At 42.8% G+C, this 15,721-nt stretch overlaps 1 protein-coding gene across 2 annotated transcripts in view; it reads right to left on the bottom strand.

Annotated features, from left to right (window-relative positions):
* Positions 1 to 6,618: 6,618 nt before the first annotated feature.
* HSPA4 (heat shock protein family A (Hsp70) member 4) overlaps positions 6,619 to 15,721 on the bottom strand; it is a 45,174-nt gene continuing 36,071 nt past the window's right edge. For both annotated transcript variants that reach the window (XM_042935024.1, XM_042935033.1), the window contains 6 exons: positions 13,366 to 13,518; positions 12,103 to 12,228; positions 11,279 to 11,386; positions 8,401 to 8,520; positions 7,077 to 7,238; positions 6,619 to 6,863 (listed from right to left, as the gene is read on the bottom strand). In XM_042935024.1, the coding sequence (XP_042790958.1) occupies positions 6,660 to 6,863; positions 7,077 to 7,238; positions 8,401 to 8,520; positions 11,279 to 11,386; positions 12,103 to 12,228; positions 13,366 to 13,518 (873 nt within the window). In that variant the 3' untranslated portion in view covers positions 6,619 to 6,659. The remainder of the gene's footprint in view (positions 6,864 to 7,076; positions 7,239 to 8,400; positions 8,521 to 11,278; positions 11,387 to 12,102; positions 12,229 to 13,365; positions 13,519 to 15,721) is intronic.

Below are 15,721 nucleotides of genomic sequence, written 5' to 3'. Positions count from 1 at the left end.
GGAGTGGCTCAAGTCAAAATGAATGGTAGGGCCTCTGGCACCAGGTAGGAAGGATTCAGGGGTGGGGGAGGCAAAACTCTCTCCCCAACCCGGGGGCTAGAGGCCCCGCCCCCAGGAGGCGGTCATTGTCTCTCTGCTCCTTGGCCTCCCTTCAGCATTTTCCTCAGGAGCCTGGGTTCTTGGCAGGTAAGGAAGGACAAGAAAGGAGATTCTTCCACAGCCCGCGAATGCTTATTCTTTGCACTGCCAGTGGGACTTCAAAAGGCAAATGACGTGCCTGGCGTTCATCACACTTTTACCCCTCTTGTTTGTCATGAACGTCTTCCACAACCATCATCTCATGTGATGGACAGGACTGGTGTGGTCCCCATTTTACTGAAGAAGAAACTGAGGTTCCTAGGCTTTAAGTCTTTCAGGGTCAATATGAGCAGCACGATGGGCATCACCTGGGAGATTGCTACACCTGTGGGCTCTCAAGTCCCATTCCAGCCCCACTCAACCAGAATCTGCCTTCTAGCAAGATCCCCAGCCAAGTGTGACAAGTGCTGGGCTGGGTAATTCTCCAAGGTCTGGGGTCCGTCCAACATTCGTTTGCAACTAGCGATGCCGCACTCTGAGTGATAAGAATCGAAGGGCTTACTAGCAGAAGCCCATAAAAGATCCCCTGCTTTCTGGCCGGAGGCCTCTGTTAAACCACACCTATTGTGCTTTTAGCTACTGTGAAGGAGAGGAGATGGCTGACTGTGTTCTCCAAGTTCTGGGACTACTTCAGGACTGATGGCGTTAAGGAGGCTGACCCAAGGCAAAGGAAGAGGGATGCCGCCCCCGTGTGGCCAGCCTCGACACTGCAGCTCCATCGATCAGCACTAGCTGCAGGGGGCCCTCCAGAGTCTCAGCGAGCCAGTGCTACCCCAAATAATGTTCTATTCAGAGCCGTTTATTTTTGGAGTCCAATTGTTAAACAACTTTCCAGAAGATTAACATTCGTCAAAATAGCTGGAGTTGGAATTCCCGGCTCTGTGCACTTCTCCGGCTTGAGCCCTTTCCTCATCCAGAAAGTGGAGACTTGGGCTTGGGATACGGTTTGAAGTCTAGTTCTAATGCTTTGGGCTTGTTATTCACTGGAAATATTATCCTTCCGTGTTCAAGCATTCCCCGAGCTCCCATACCACCTGGGGGGCCATTGTGACCCAGGCGGGGTCCACCCTTCAGTTGCAAGAGGTCGAGTAGACCAGAACAGGACCAGTCCAAGGGAAGGCCACCTGCCTGGTCTGGGGCTGCCTTTACTACTGTGGGGCGCCGTACATCTTCTGAGTCCTAGCCCACACAGCCCTCCCGGTCCTCACAGCCATCTCAGCTGAGTCCTACAAGTCTCCCCACTCCTGCCGCTTGCCCTCAAAATTGCCTTGCTGAGATTCACATCTTGGAAGCTGAGTCATTGAGATGGTTTTCCAAGTGTTTGCAGTTTTCTCTTCCCCCAAGCATTAGCCAAGTCTTAACTGAATAGACCTATTTATTTAAAATTTTCAAGTGCATGTAGAAAAAAACGACGGCAGTAGTGAGTACGGGCCGGCTAACTTGTGGTAAGAAAAGGATTTTAGGTGCTCTCTCTCCCTCCATTGATCCAGGACTCCATATCCAACAGCACACCTGGACTTTGGAGAATATAAATCCCAACCAGTAAAAATGTCCAAACACAACGCTATATATCCTTAATTTTTCTGCCTGTTGTTCTTGATCCTAGGAAATCCCACCGAGGACTTGGAAGTACATACCCGCCCATTTTCCTTCTCTATCCTTCCAGCAGGTGCCAAAAGTGGAATGACAGGGTCAGGATTAGCCTGGCACTTGACCATGGCTGTTGGACAAATCTGGAAAGCAGTCTGTCTTTCCCAGTCCTCTGAGGGCTCCCCTTCCCTGAGCCCTCAGAAATTGACTCCATCCTTTCTCCTCCAATAGTTACTCCTCCCACAGACAGCATGGCCATGTTTCCATTTTGCCTCCAAGCCTGCTAACGAAGTCCCCTCCTTCACTTCTCCACATAGGACACCTACTCCAGATAGCAGTGTCCAGCTCACAGAGGACAAAGGCACTGATGGTCATGTCCCAGTCTGCTCCAGTCAGAAGCAAAGGAGAAGCACCACAGAAGGAATGCACTGGCCACACCAAGACAGCCATGGTCTGCAGGAAAGTGGAGGGAAGAGGCCCCACTTGCACCCAACAGTGGACCCAGGATGCTGCCCCATCTCCGTCGTCTCCAATCTGATGTCATTCCAAGTAGGCCACGCTTCCAAATACTCTCCACCTGCAACCTCACTGTACGCCCCTGAAGCCTGGCTCCCACGCTTTGGAAGTACCCCCAACAGCATCCAACCCTGCTGGCCATAGCCACCTCTCACTTTTCAAACTCCCCTCTCCTCCCTAGCCTGCCTCAAGCACCCTCACTCTCCTCTGGCAGGTGGTTGGTTTCCTCCCGAGCTCCCAATTACTCTCCCTGACACAAGCCTTCATTCCCTACACCAAGAACGTGGCCCAAGCCCCAGACTGACACCAGCATCTCCGCTGACTCCTACAGACTTGAAGCTCCGCTTCTCCATCACATACATCTGCTACTCTAGGTTCAAAAGCATGGAGTCATTCCTTTAAAATTTTTCTCAACATCACAAAATTCCAAAATGCTCATTACACCAATCTTAGAAAATATAAACAAGCAAACACTGACAAACAGCAGCCACCCACAATTCTACCTTGGAAGGAAACCGTTTCATTTTGCAACATCCATCTCATTTTATGCAAACACATTTCATGTTCTTTTCAAACATGGGAAGCTGTGTGCATATTCTATAACCTACATTTCTCACGTAAAAATAGAATACTCTGGGGCCACTAGGTGGCTCAGTCGGTTAAGCATCCGACTTCGGCTCAGGTCATGATCTCGCATTTTGTGAGTTCGAGCCCCGCGTCAGGCTCTGTGCTGACAGCTCAGAGCCTAGAGCCTGCTTTGGATTGTGTACTCCCTCTCTCTCTGCCCCTCCCCGTTCGCTTTCTTTCTCAAAAATAAACATTAAAAAATTCTTAAAAATACAATACTGTTAAAGCCACTTTTAAAAGTAATGATTGAAATGTATCAAATGTACAGAGAAGCATATCATTAAAAGCCGGATCAACAAAACCTGAAGCCCCTGAAACCTGCATTGTTTTGCCATGTGATTATGCCACGAAGCTTAAATACATTTCCAGCTTCTAACACCAGAGTTCCATCTTACTTTCCAATCTTTCCTGTTTCTTCAGTACTAGGACCTACCATTTCCCATTTCTCCTTTGGCTCCTTCCTTCAAACATGGATTTTTTTTTTTTTTTTTTTTTTTTTATAGGCTTCACATCCAGTGCAGAGCCCGATGCAGCGCTTCAACTCAGGAGCCTGAGATCAAGACCTGAGCTGAGATCAAGAGTCAGACGCTTACCAGACTGAGTCACCCAGGCACCCCAAACATGCATCATTTTTAAAGTCCCACTAGCTCCAACCTCTCCCAGGCCCATCTCATTCCGCACAGTTGACCATCCCTAAAACACTGTCACGCTCAGGCTAAAAGATCTAAATAGCTCCCTGTGCTCCACACTAGATCCCCCTAATTGCTCAACCCCGCCACCTCCAACAGCTCTATAAAAACGCTTCAGGTGCTTAAAAAAATTCTCAAAGGCCACTGATCTAATGCCTCTGCAAGAATCCTCACCAATGTGGTGGGAGCTTTATAAGTTCGCGCTGAGCTGAAGCTGCCGCACTGCATAACCTTCACACTAGCTTTGGCTTCGCCTCCAACCCACTCTTCCTCAGTGACATGCAGGGCACTGGTTCCTCTCCTGGGTACACAGGACTGTTACTCTTTCCACATGACCCCAACACCTCTGTTGCTCTGATGACCGCTAGCTGGTTCCAGGCTTCCCACTCACTTCACCACGTGCCTACTCCTTTCCCAAGGTCAAGAGACCCATGGGAAAGCGGACCTCTGATGAAGTCCTGAAGTCTCACCTCAGACACACCTGCTGAAGGGGGCTGACACAGGCCCTACTGGTAGGCTGTGGCAGGTCAGCTCCTCCTAACACAACCAGAGCAGGACTCTGGAAGTGAGGCCTCCCACCCCCCCACCTTGTAGTCCGGGCTCTTCAGATGGCTTCATCCCCTTCCCACGCTCATTACCACCCCACATTCACACACACACACATCTGTGTACTCACACACACTATACATCCAATGGTGGCAAGGGTTACTTACACTCACACACTCCAGGCCATAGCGTTCTTTAACTAAAGGTGACAGCATCAGTCCTCCACGGGGCCATAACCCACCTTCTGCTGCTGTCCAAACCCTCAAAGGAAGGACAACACAAGGGATGGATCCCCACATACCAGACAACTGGGCCAAGACTCAACATGGGAGAACAGCAGTACAGAAATAGAGTAACTTCTTGCCACTCAGTATACTGTGCCTCAATTGTTCTTCAGATGGGGTCTCTGACCAATGTTAAGTAGAATTTGGTTAAGAGGACTCCTACCACTGGAGTTTTTATTGAAAACACACATACACAAAATGTACACACGCACGCGTGCACACACACACACACCTTTCATTAGGAAATTAAGGAAACCATTCCTCTGAGTGTAAGACAGGTTTCTTTTATTAATTTTTCCTAAACTTGTCTGTTTATTTAATGTTTCTCTTAGTGTAAGAACGTGACCCGGAGCTTTAACAAACCAATTTGGATAATGCAACCTGGATAAATGCTTGTCTGCAAACAAGTCCTCAATTACCATACACTCTCTGGCCTGGCCTCCAAGTTAATCCAATTGGTTTTAAGGCCTGTCTAAACAGAGAGCAAGCAGACCACATCATCTTATTTCTAGTTTAAACTTTAAACTTCAGTTTTACCCCCATCCCAACACCCGCACCCTCCCCCACACAAAAAGGTTTTTTTAGAAGAAATGGCCATTAAAGGACGAGTCAGTTGCATAAGAATTGGCTTAATCCTGCAGCCAGCAAGCCAAAGTTAGCTATTGGCCTCAGCGCAGGCCAGCTGGAACTCAAAGCATGACGGGTAGAGAATGAATAGAGGACACTCTAAGAACAGGGCCAAGTCCTGGTGACAGAGGCTTCCATGTGTGCTTACACACCAACATAAATACACTTCCACCTTCCTCCTCTAAGCACTGTTTCTCTAGAGCACTTCAGAAACTTATAACACTCTGAAAGTTTTTAGTGCAGACAGGGACAGAAACTTATTCTAAATAGGCAAAGCATCTTATTTCTAACAGCATAGGCCAAAATTAACAGAGAGGCACTCTGTCACACAGATAACAATTACAAAGATCCAAAATGTAACCGATGAAGCTTCTAATAGCTTCTAAGGCAGGTACCAGCTGTAGCCTCTAATACAGGCTTCCCTTGGAGTTTCCAAATGCTTCCCTATCAACACTGCCCTATAGGGCAGTCACAGGGAATGCTTTGGTGCACCTGACATTGGCCGCACAGAAAGAATGCGGTGATGGTGAAATCAGGCACCGCACTTAACACTAATTTCAGACTCACCGAGTACAATCCAGTGTATCTTAGGGGTTTTTTTGTATGATCTGTCAGCTGTTTAACACATAAATTGGCAGGTTCGTGGCAGGTATTAACACTTAACACACAGTGACTGTGAATGAGCTAAAAAGCACTTTTAACTCTTGTCCTAGGACTTCAAGCTATACTTCAAATTTACACAGAACATCTCTCACCTGAATGAGCAGGCCAGGATACAAATCTTTACACCATAATTAACAAGAATCAATTCCTCAGTTCAATTTACCATGCCTATATCCAACAATACATCTATCCAATTCTAACTTCCCAACGAGAAAATGATTTAGACTTGATGCTTGGGGCATTATAGTGAACGTACTCTCAGGAATATTCTTTCTCAGGAAGAGCTTCCAGGTCCAAAATCCTCAGTTATCCACTTGCTGCAGGTGAAGGGGTCCATTTCCCCAAGAGCAGCACATGGCATTTGTAAGAGGAGCTCCTCTCCTGGGGGCGGGGGGAGGAGGAGGAGGGGGAGGTGTCCCAGTGGAGTGAAGCAGTGGGAAGGAGCTCAGAGAGCACACTTCTCATGTTCTGCTATGTTAATTAACCCATGCCATGCCATGCTCTAGCCCTCAGAAAGAGGGGGACCCCAGCCCCATCCCCACACCAGGCAGGGAGCCTTCATGGCAATCTCTCCAACAGATTTCTGAAGCACAGTTTCCAGAGTTCCTGCCACACAGGTCACAATGAAAAGTCTGCTTGACAGGTAGTTAGAGCTTTTGCTATAGCTCAGCCTTCCAAAACAAACTTATCTTTGTGTAAGCATGATTAAACATAAAAGGAGTGAAGCAGAAGCTCGGTAAGTAAGACTAACTGGGCTTCTAAATAGTACCATTATGAAAAAGATACAATGCACTTAATTTCTGTATCTAACTATTTAGAAGTCAAAATGTTCCATACATTACCTATATCCCCTCCCCCGAAATCCCCTAAAAACTGACTAAGAAATCTCCAGTATTTGATTGCTCTAGTTGATATTTAGAACAAAGTTGACAACTTAAAGCTTTATAATAGTCTGTTTTAATATAAACAATTGTTGGAATCAATCAATGTCCATTTCAGGAAGCTTCTTGTCTGAATCCGAAGGCACAGCTGTGTCTGTACCCTGCTCGGCAGCCTGAGGGCCTGGGCTGTCTCCTTGTCCATCCACTGGTCCATTCTGCTCTGCATTTTTTTGCTCCTCTTTTGGAGGTTCCACTTTGGGTTTGGGCTTTGAAATTATAGGGCTACAGATACTCATCAGCTCCTAGAACGGCAGAAGAGAAAATCGTGGGTTCTTACAAAATAACAAATTTGACGTGACCCACTCAAATGAACCCAAGCCCACCGTCTCCCAACCAGAAGCCAGAAACTAAGATGTAGTAACGAAGTTCCCAGCTAAGTGTCACTTTAAGGATTATTAATAATTAATAACAAGGCTGACAAGAAAAGATAATTAAATATCAAGGCTATAAATTACCTTAATTTTAGCTTCAATCTCTCTTGCCTTGACAACTGGATCCACGGTCAGACTCTGCTTGTTCTGCAGATTCAGTTTGTTATTCATCCACTCCATGGCTTCATTTGTGCTTTTCTCCACCTTCATCATGTCTGCAGCATCCAAATGGTCATACTGGTCCTCCTGCAACCAGGAGACAACCAGACAAGGGTCAAAGGATGATACTCTACCCACCCAAATATCCAGTTGTCTGCCATCTTTCAGAAAGTTACAGGCTTTTCAAAAATGAAGCACATTTAGCCTCACAATCTCAATAGAAATTCAATTCCTTAAAAAAAAATTTCAAGAAAGAGTAACCCCAATTTTTAAAATACTCAGGAAACAGACTTAAGGCCCAAATATACACATAAGATAGCAATTAAAAGACTTCAACAGCATAAAAAACACAGGCCTGACACACAATCTTATGAAGATAATTTCACAAACATGACGTTACAGGCCATTAGATAGGAGAACTGAAGTTTAGGCATACTAGTGAGGAACCAGAACAATAACAAAAACAATTTTATAAAGGAGACCTTTCAGAAGCAAATTCTTTTTCAATAAATAAGCCCAATTTATCACTCAAAGCTTCTTACACTGACAGACCATCAAGAACCTGGACTATAGCGAGTGGTTAAGAATCCATACTTTGTGGGGCCAGACGTCAGGCCAAACCCCAGCCCCTTCAATAGTAATTTGGGAGGGGTGCCTGGGTGGCTCAGTTGGTTAAGTGTCCGACTTCGGCTCAAGTCATGATCTAACCTTTTATGAGTTCAAGCCCTACATCAGGCTCTGTGCTGACAGCTCAAAGCCTGGAGCCTGCTTTGGATTCTGTGTCTGTCTCTCTCTGCCCCTCTCACACCTGCACTCTGTGTCTCTCTCTCAAAAATAAACATTTAAAAAATTTTCCATAACAAACCAAACTGTATGCCTAATGGTTCTCAGAAAGACCAGGATAGAGCAGATTAAGTAAATGATAAGCATTTCAGAGCAAGAAAAGGAAACTGAACAATACTGCTCACTTCCAGATTCTACCTATTAAAACAGAGTAGCAAATCACAGCGTTCTTAGTAAGAGTCAATAAAATATCATACATATTACACTAACATCCAAAAAACAAAACAAAAAACCCAGCAGTATTATTGAACAATAGTTGAAAAGAAGAAAAGAAAAGAAAAGAAAAGAAAAGAAAAGAAAAGAAAAGAAAAGAAAAGGGCTGTTATGCCTCAAAACTTAACTCTACCAAAGTAAAAGTAGGGAAAGGAACAAAAACAAAAAAAAAAACAAAAAAAAAAATAGATACCTTGTTTTTGAAAGAGCTGATTACTTTCATATACTGTTGGATTTGTTTCCCTAGTTCTTCAAATAATTTTGGTCTTTCTTCAGATTCCTGGAATCGCATCTTAATAGGGTGACCTAGATTCTTAACAGACGAAAGAATGCTTAAACTATCAAAGTAGTATTGTCTCTACTATTACCGAGATCTACTATGGAATACATTTCATTTCCATGTGCTATATATAAAAAGCCCAATAATGCTCCCCAGCCCAGTGAAATATATCCTTAGGCTAAATATGAGAATATACCTCTATACTGGTTCCATGTGGAGCCACAGTTCAACTTGTCACTGGAGTCCTAATTTTCAAAACACAGTGGGGAGACAACCCAAAAATAGGTGCCTCCCGATAGTGATACACAATCCTAAGTATGAAGCACATGTGCCAAAAAAACAGTTTGTAAATTAAATCTGAACTCTCTAGTTCTAACCATGAATTTATTAGATGGCAATAAACACCACAGAAGTAAATTAGACAGTAATAAGCAGAAAACAAACAAAACTAGATCAGATTTTCTAGTTTTTTTGTCTTGTTTTGTTTTGTTTAATAACTAAGGGGGCAGAAAGATAACTACACAGATTGAGGAGACAAAGGAGCATGTATGGTCCTTATGAGGTTCCTGAGTCAAACTAACTAAAAAATACTTTATAAAACAACTGGAATTTGAAAACTAAATACACAGTAACATTAAAGTGGTATTAAAGGAGCGCCTGGGTGGCTCAGTTGGTTAAGCATCTGACTTCAGCTCAGATTATGGTCCCACAGTTTGTGGGTTTGAGCCCCACATTGGGCTCTGTGCTGACAGCCCAGAGCCTGGAGCCTGGTTCGTATTCTGTGTCTCCCTCTCTCTCTGTCCCTCCCCTACCCACCCCCTCTCAAAAATAAACATTTAAAAAATTTTTTTAATTAAAAAATAAAAAAAATAAAGGGGAGCCTGAGCGGCTCGGCCAGTTAAGCATCTGACTCTTGGTTTCGGCTAAGGTCATGATTTCACAGTTTTTGAGTTCAACCCCCACGTCAGGCTCTGCACTGCCAGGATGGAACCTGCTTAGGATTCTCTGTCTCCCTCTCCCTCTCTCCCCCTACCCTGCTCACTCTCTCTCAAACTAAATAAACATTAAAAAGGGGGATGGGGGTGGTAGGGGGGGGATACGAAAGAATTTTTTAATGTAATAATGATACATAGTTTAATGTTGCATTTTCTTTTAAATACATACTGAAATATTTTCAGATTAAATACAACACAAAAGACTTTCATCAAATACCTAGGAGTGGAAGGGAGCAAAAATGAAACAAAATTGGTCATCAACTGACAAAAGTTGAAACTACTGTTCTACTTTACTGTGTTTGAACATCGCCCATAATAAAAACTAAAACAAAAAAACTCAATCTGAAGGATCTCTCGGGAAGCTCTTAGTATCCTTCCAGAATGACAGGAAATTTGAAGGCACTATCCTTGAGCAATTCCATTTCAGAAGGGAGTCACAATGGCCCAGTTTGACAACAAAGTAATCCACAGAAAGGTGAAAAGTTCTTCTTGTGCATTTGCATCCTTTTGCAAACAAAGGCCTCAACCTTAGATCGTTTTTTGTTATTTTTTTTAAATAAAGTTTTATTCAAACACAGTCACTTCATTCATTTGCAGCCTTTAACTCACAGAAAAGGCAATGACCCTGGACATGCACTAAAACATTCAGTGTACCAGGAATGATCCAAGGGCCTTTAGATCTTCACCCTAACATTCTCCCAACTGAACTTTTTCAGCCCCTTCATTTTTTTGTGCTTTCAACCCTAAGTTTAATGATCAGATTCTTTAATACAAAACCAGATGTTTTTGCTTTACTGAAAATCAAAGCTATATGGGGCTCCCGGGTGGCTCAGTCGGTTAAGCATCCGATTCTTGGTTTCAGCTCAGATCATGATCTCGCAGCTTCATGAGTTCAAGCCCCACATCGGACTCTGTGCTGGCAGCATGGGGCCTCCTTAAGATTCTCTCTCTCCCTCTCTGTCTCTGTCCCCCCACCCGACTCGCGCTCTCTCTTTCTCAAAATAAATACAAATAGGGGCGCCTGGGTGGCTCAGTCGGTTGAGCGGCCGACTTCGGCTCGGGTCATGATCTCGTGGTCCGTGGGTTCAGGCCCCGCATCGGGCTCTGTGCTGACAGCTCGGAGCCTGGGGCCTGCTTCAGATTCTGTGTCTCCCTCTCTCTGACCCTCCCCCGTTCATGCTCTGTCTCTCTCTGTCTCAAAAATAAATAAACGTTAAAAAAAAAATAAATACAAATAAAACTTAAAAAAAAAGTTACATAACAACCCTCCCCCAATTGCATTACAGTGGCCTTTAGGACAGGTTTTGCTAGGTTTTCCACCTCTGTATCAAGAATGCAATCTCCTTCAGTGAAACATTTTAAGGCTAAACTCCATTTTCAGAAAAATAATTTTGTTACTACGAGGTTCTAAAACAAAGATAACGGGGGCACCTAGGTGGCTCAGTCGGTTAGGCATCCAACTTCGGCTCAGGTCACTATCTCATGGTTCTTGACCTCAAGCCCCGCATCAGTATCTGTGCTGACAGCTCAGGGCCTGGAGCCTGCTGCAGAGTCTGTGTCTCCCTCTCTCTCTGCCCCTACCCCACTCATACTTTGTCCCTCAAAAATGAATGCTAAAAAAAAAAAAAATTTTTTTTTTTAAATTTAAAAATGAAAGAAAAAAAAAGGAAGCACTAGGTCCAACATGGGGAATGAACTCACAACTCCCAAGATCAAGAGTCGCATGCTCTGGAGCACCTGGGTGTCTGTCTGTCTGTCTCTGTCTCTCTCTCCCCAGCCCCCCCAAAATCACTTACTTTTAATTCTGCCAATTTATCAACATAAACTTGCTTTGGCTGGTCTTCTCCATCCTCATACAACCAGTTTTCAGTATCTTCTAATTTCAAGGTAAAACTGTTACGATCCTAAAGATGAAAAAAATATAATTAGTGATGACAAAAATTAGTCAACTGGCCAGTGAAGTGAGAAGCACAGACTACAGCATCTGAATTCCCTTTAAAATATGGGGGGAGTAGGGAGACAGACAACAAGACTGGCAGTATTATTTTGCTTGTTACCTGCAGACAGTTTTATAATTCTCTCTGGTACGTAAGGGATAGGTTTAAAAATTTGGACACATTTGGATGTTTGAAATTTTCAGAAATACAAAAAGCATTTGAAAATATGTAAGCTATAAAAAAATAAAATCTTAAAAAAACTTTTGTAACTATGTGTAGTGACAGATGTTTAACTAGACTTACGGTCATCATTTCAGGTTTGCACATGTCACTATGTTGTACTCCTGAAACTAACATAATGTTTACGTATCAATTACGCCTCAATTTTTTAAAAGTGAAATAAAATAACAGTAAACCTCAAAGAAAAGTGAGCTGATTTTTTTTAAATACAAGGTAAATAATAGCATGAAAATGTATCAAAAAGTGATGCAATAAAAACAAACAAACAAAAAATGATGAAGACTAGCCTTTGGGAATCAATGCACTAAAAAAATACAACACTTTTCCCCCAGAAAAGCACATTTTAATCATTTGAACATATACCTACAGATGCCAGCTCCCTTTCTACCTAATACAGCTGAGGCCACTCCCAGAAAACATGGAATAGGCAGGCACATACTTACAGCTTCACTCACAAACTTCTCATACTCGCCGCTAAGCTTGTCCCTCATCTCGTACACATACTCTTCCACAGCGTTCTTGGCATCATTTCTCTCTTTCTCCAGTTTATCCTGCATGATCATCTTACCCTGAGAAAAGTACACATTAGATATTCAGACAGCTGAGACAAGGTCCTCTTAAATGTTAACTAATGTCGTCCTACAAGGAGAGAATCCTTCTTCCCCAATCCTCTTAGCTCTGCAAATCATCCATGAATGAGAAGTGGAAATATTAGTCCTCAATAAATTATGAAGATCAACTCTGAGTTTTGTAGGTGTGCTTAGAAAAAAAATAGGGGCGCCTGGGTGGCTCAGTCAGTTAAGCATCGGACTTCAGCTCAGGTCATGATCTCCCAGCTCCTGAGTTCGAGCCCTGTGTCGGGCTCTGTGCTGACAGCTCGGAGTCTGGAACCTGCTTCATTCAGATTGTGTCTCCTTCTCCCTCTCTGCCCTTAACCTGCTCACATTCTTATCTCTGAAAACTGAGTAAAAGTTAAAAAAAAATTTTTTTGTAATAAAAAATAAATAGAAATTATCAGTATTTAGAAACTCAAAAGCAAAAATAAGGAAGAGAATTTAAGACAAGTGAACTTTAAGAAACTATCAGCTCAATGTCACAAGGTGGTATACTCTGCAGTATTACTACACAATACCAAAGAAAAACATCAAATCATTCACACAGTGTAAATGCTTTAAGTCTATAAAACAAATATAAGATCCAAGGGATACAGGATATTTAAAAAAAAAAAAAAAAAAAAAAAAAAAAACTAACAGCAGACAATTCATTCAATAATTTGTGCTGCAGGGTCCCAAACCTTGCATCACTCACCATAACAAGAGTTCAGTATTGACTAGCAGTAGGGAAAGGAACTAATGAACAAAATAGCACTACCACTGATGCTTTGATTTCTACTACCATCAACTTCCATGACCCACCTCATCAAACATGCCAAGCTCCCAAGTGAACAAACACACTCACACACCTGAACATGAACAATACCACCATTAAATCAAAGACGTAATGTTAAAGATCTCGTAACACAGCTTCTAGCAATATAGACATATAACCGTAAAAGAATTTTGACATTACATGGGATTTGCCCTTGCATTACCCAAAAACCTAAAATTGCTGCCTCAAGCCCCATAAAGGTCACTAGACAAAGAGTTTGAGCTCTACGGCCATATTCATCAGTTAGCTGAATGTTCTAAGAGGCTGGAAATAACCACCTCATTTTCAATGTACAAGTTGAGCATCTCTCTGTCTATCTGCCATAACAGCTGATTCTCAATGGGCAGGTCCACAGTACTGGTCTTCACTTTTGCCTTCTTGGCTTGGGGTGGTTGGTCCATCTTTTTGTCTTTTGATCCAGCTTGAGAGGTCTAAAATAACAAGAAATCACTATTAACAAACATATATGGGCCACCTTAAACTTCCATTTCAAGAGTTCTTTTTGCTTTTTTATCACTTTGTATTCTAATCTCAATAACCTGGGGCTACTTCTTATAGTATCTGCAAAGTTAAAAATATAAATACTGTGAGTAGTCAAATCCACAGCCACAGAAGTAATGGTGGGTGCCAGGGGCTGGGGGTACGGGACATGTGGGAATGGGGAGTTGCTGTTTAATAGGCACAGAGTTTCCAAACGGCAAGATGAAAACGTTTAGAAGACTGGCTACATCACAAGGTAAATATACCGAATACTGCCGCACTGAGTAAACACACACAAAACCTCCCATAATCCCACAATCAACACATAATCACAATTTTTTTTAATGTTTTAATGTTTTCTTTATTTTTGAGAGACAGAGCACAAGCGGGGGGGGGGGGGGGGGGGGGGGGGGGCGGAGGGTAAGGGAGACACAGTCTCCTAAGCAGGCTCCAGGCTCAGAGCTGTCAGCATACAGCCCGACGCAAGGCTCAAACCCAAGAGCTGTGAGATAAAGTCGGACACTTAACCGACTGGGCCAGCCAGACGTCCCAACACATAATCACTATTAAATCTTCTCCAATTTTCTTCCAATCTTATCTAAACATACAGATTTGGATATGATATTAGGGAAAGATATGAATTTATGGTTCAGAAACCTATTACCAATATGATTTCCAGATCGTCTATACCAATTTACATTCTCACAAAGAATCAGACAATCCATCCACCACACCCTCGCCACAAACAAGAATTTGTTTACCATTATCTATGATTTTCTTTGGGTCAATAACCTTGGTGTGCCTGGATGGCTCAGTTAGGTATCCGAGTCTTGATTTCAGCTCAGGTCATGATCTCACTCCTGGCTTGTGAATTCAAACCTCATATTTCCATGCTGTCAATGCAGAGCCTGCTTGGGATTCTCTCTTGCTCCCTCTTTCTCTGCTCCTCTCCCACTTGCACATGAGCGCTCTTGCTCTCTCTCTCTCAAAATAAATACACTTTATTAAAAAAAATAACCTTATCTCACACACTTACCTATTTCTTCATATTCCCTTGGCATTTATCAACCAACATCTCTTAGCATTTTAGTGATTTTTTTCCCTCAACTGACTTTTTCCGCTTTAACTTTGTATTATTTGTCCATATATCTATACAAGTCTTTATTGTTAAATGTATCCCTTTTTTTCCTTTGGGATAACTTTCATTGCTTTCATGCTTTCAAAGCCCTCCCTGATCCAAAGACTGGAAAAATATTCATTTGTTGTTTTGTTGTTTTTTTTAACTACCTAACTTATCTGGAATTCAATTTGCTGTATGATACAAGGCACAATTTCAAAGCCATTTCCCCCACCTCCTATCCAAGTTAAGTCAGTTTCTAAAATTTATCATTTGCATTTAATTTCATACTAGGAAAGGTGTCAGTTCTCAAGCCACGTCAACGAAGAAGCCTAACCAGCCCACTGAAATTTCCCACAGCTCCACAGCACTAGGAGGGGAAGGGACAGAGCACCTTTCCTTTCTCCTCGACAGTTCTCCATATACACACAAAGTACTACTCCCTCAGACTGTTGCCCTCAACCACTCACCATGAATGGTTTTCTACCTTGGAAAAGGCCTATAAGTAGGCTTTTCCACTTCCTCTGACCATTATTCTTTTTTATGATTTGCACACTCACAATAATTTCAAATATACTAATAAGCAGATGTGAAAATGAGTTAACAGCACCGCCTGGGGGCCCAGTCAATTCAGCAATTCAGATCATGACTTGGTTTCAGCTCCAGTCATGATCTCACAGTTCTGTGAGTCTGAGCTCCACATCAGGCTCTGTGCTGACAGTACAGAGCCTGCTTGGAATTCTGTCTCCCTCTCTCTCTGCCCCTCCCCTGCTCTCTCTCTCTCTCAGAAATAAACTTAAAAACAAAAACTTTAAAAAAAAAAAATGAGTTTACAGACTTAAGCCATCTACAGGTTCTGCCAAACAATCAGAAATACCTTACAAAGGTTAGACTACACATTGCAATATCCTAAGTTGAAAGAAAACACGTTTTCAATACTGACAACAAATTTAAACATGAAAACTTGGACGTCACCAAGTTAAAGAACAGGATCACAGGGGCACCTGGGTGGCTCAGTCAGTTAAGTGTCCGACTCT

This window comes from Panthera leo, chromosome A1 (genome assembly GCF_018350215.1).
Source record: "Panthera leo isolate Ple1 chromosome A1, P.leo_Ple1_pat1.1, whole genome shotgun sequence".
In the NCBI taxonomy this organism is placed as follows: domain Eukaryota; kingdom Metazoa; phylum Chordata; class Mammalia; order Carnivora; family Felidae; genus Panthera; species Panthera leo.
The sequence above is the reverse complement of the archived record's forward strand: the minus strand, read 5'-3'. Positions and strand labels throughout refer to the sequence as shown.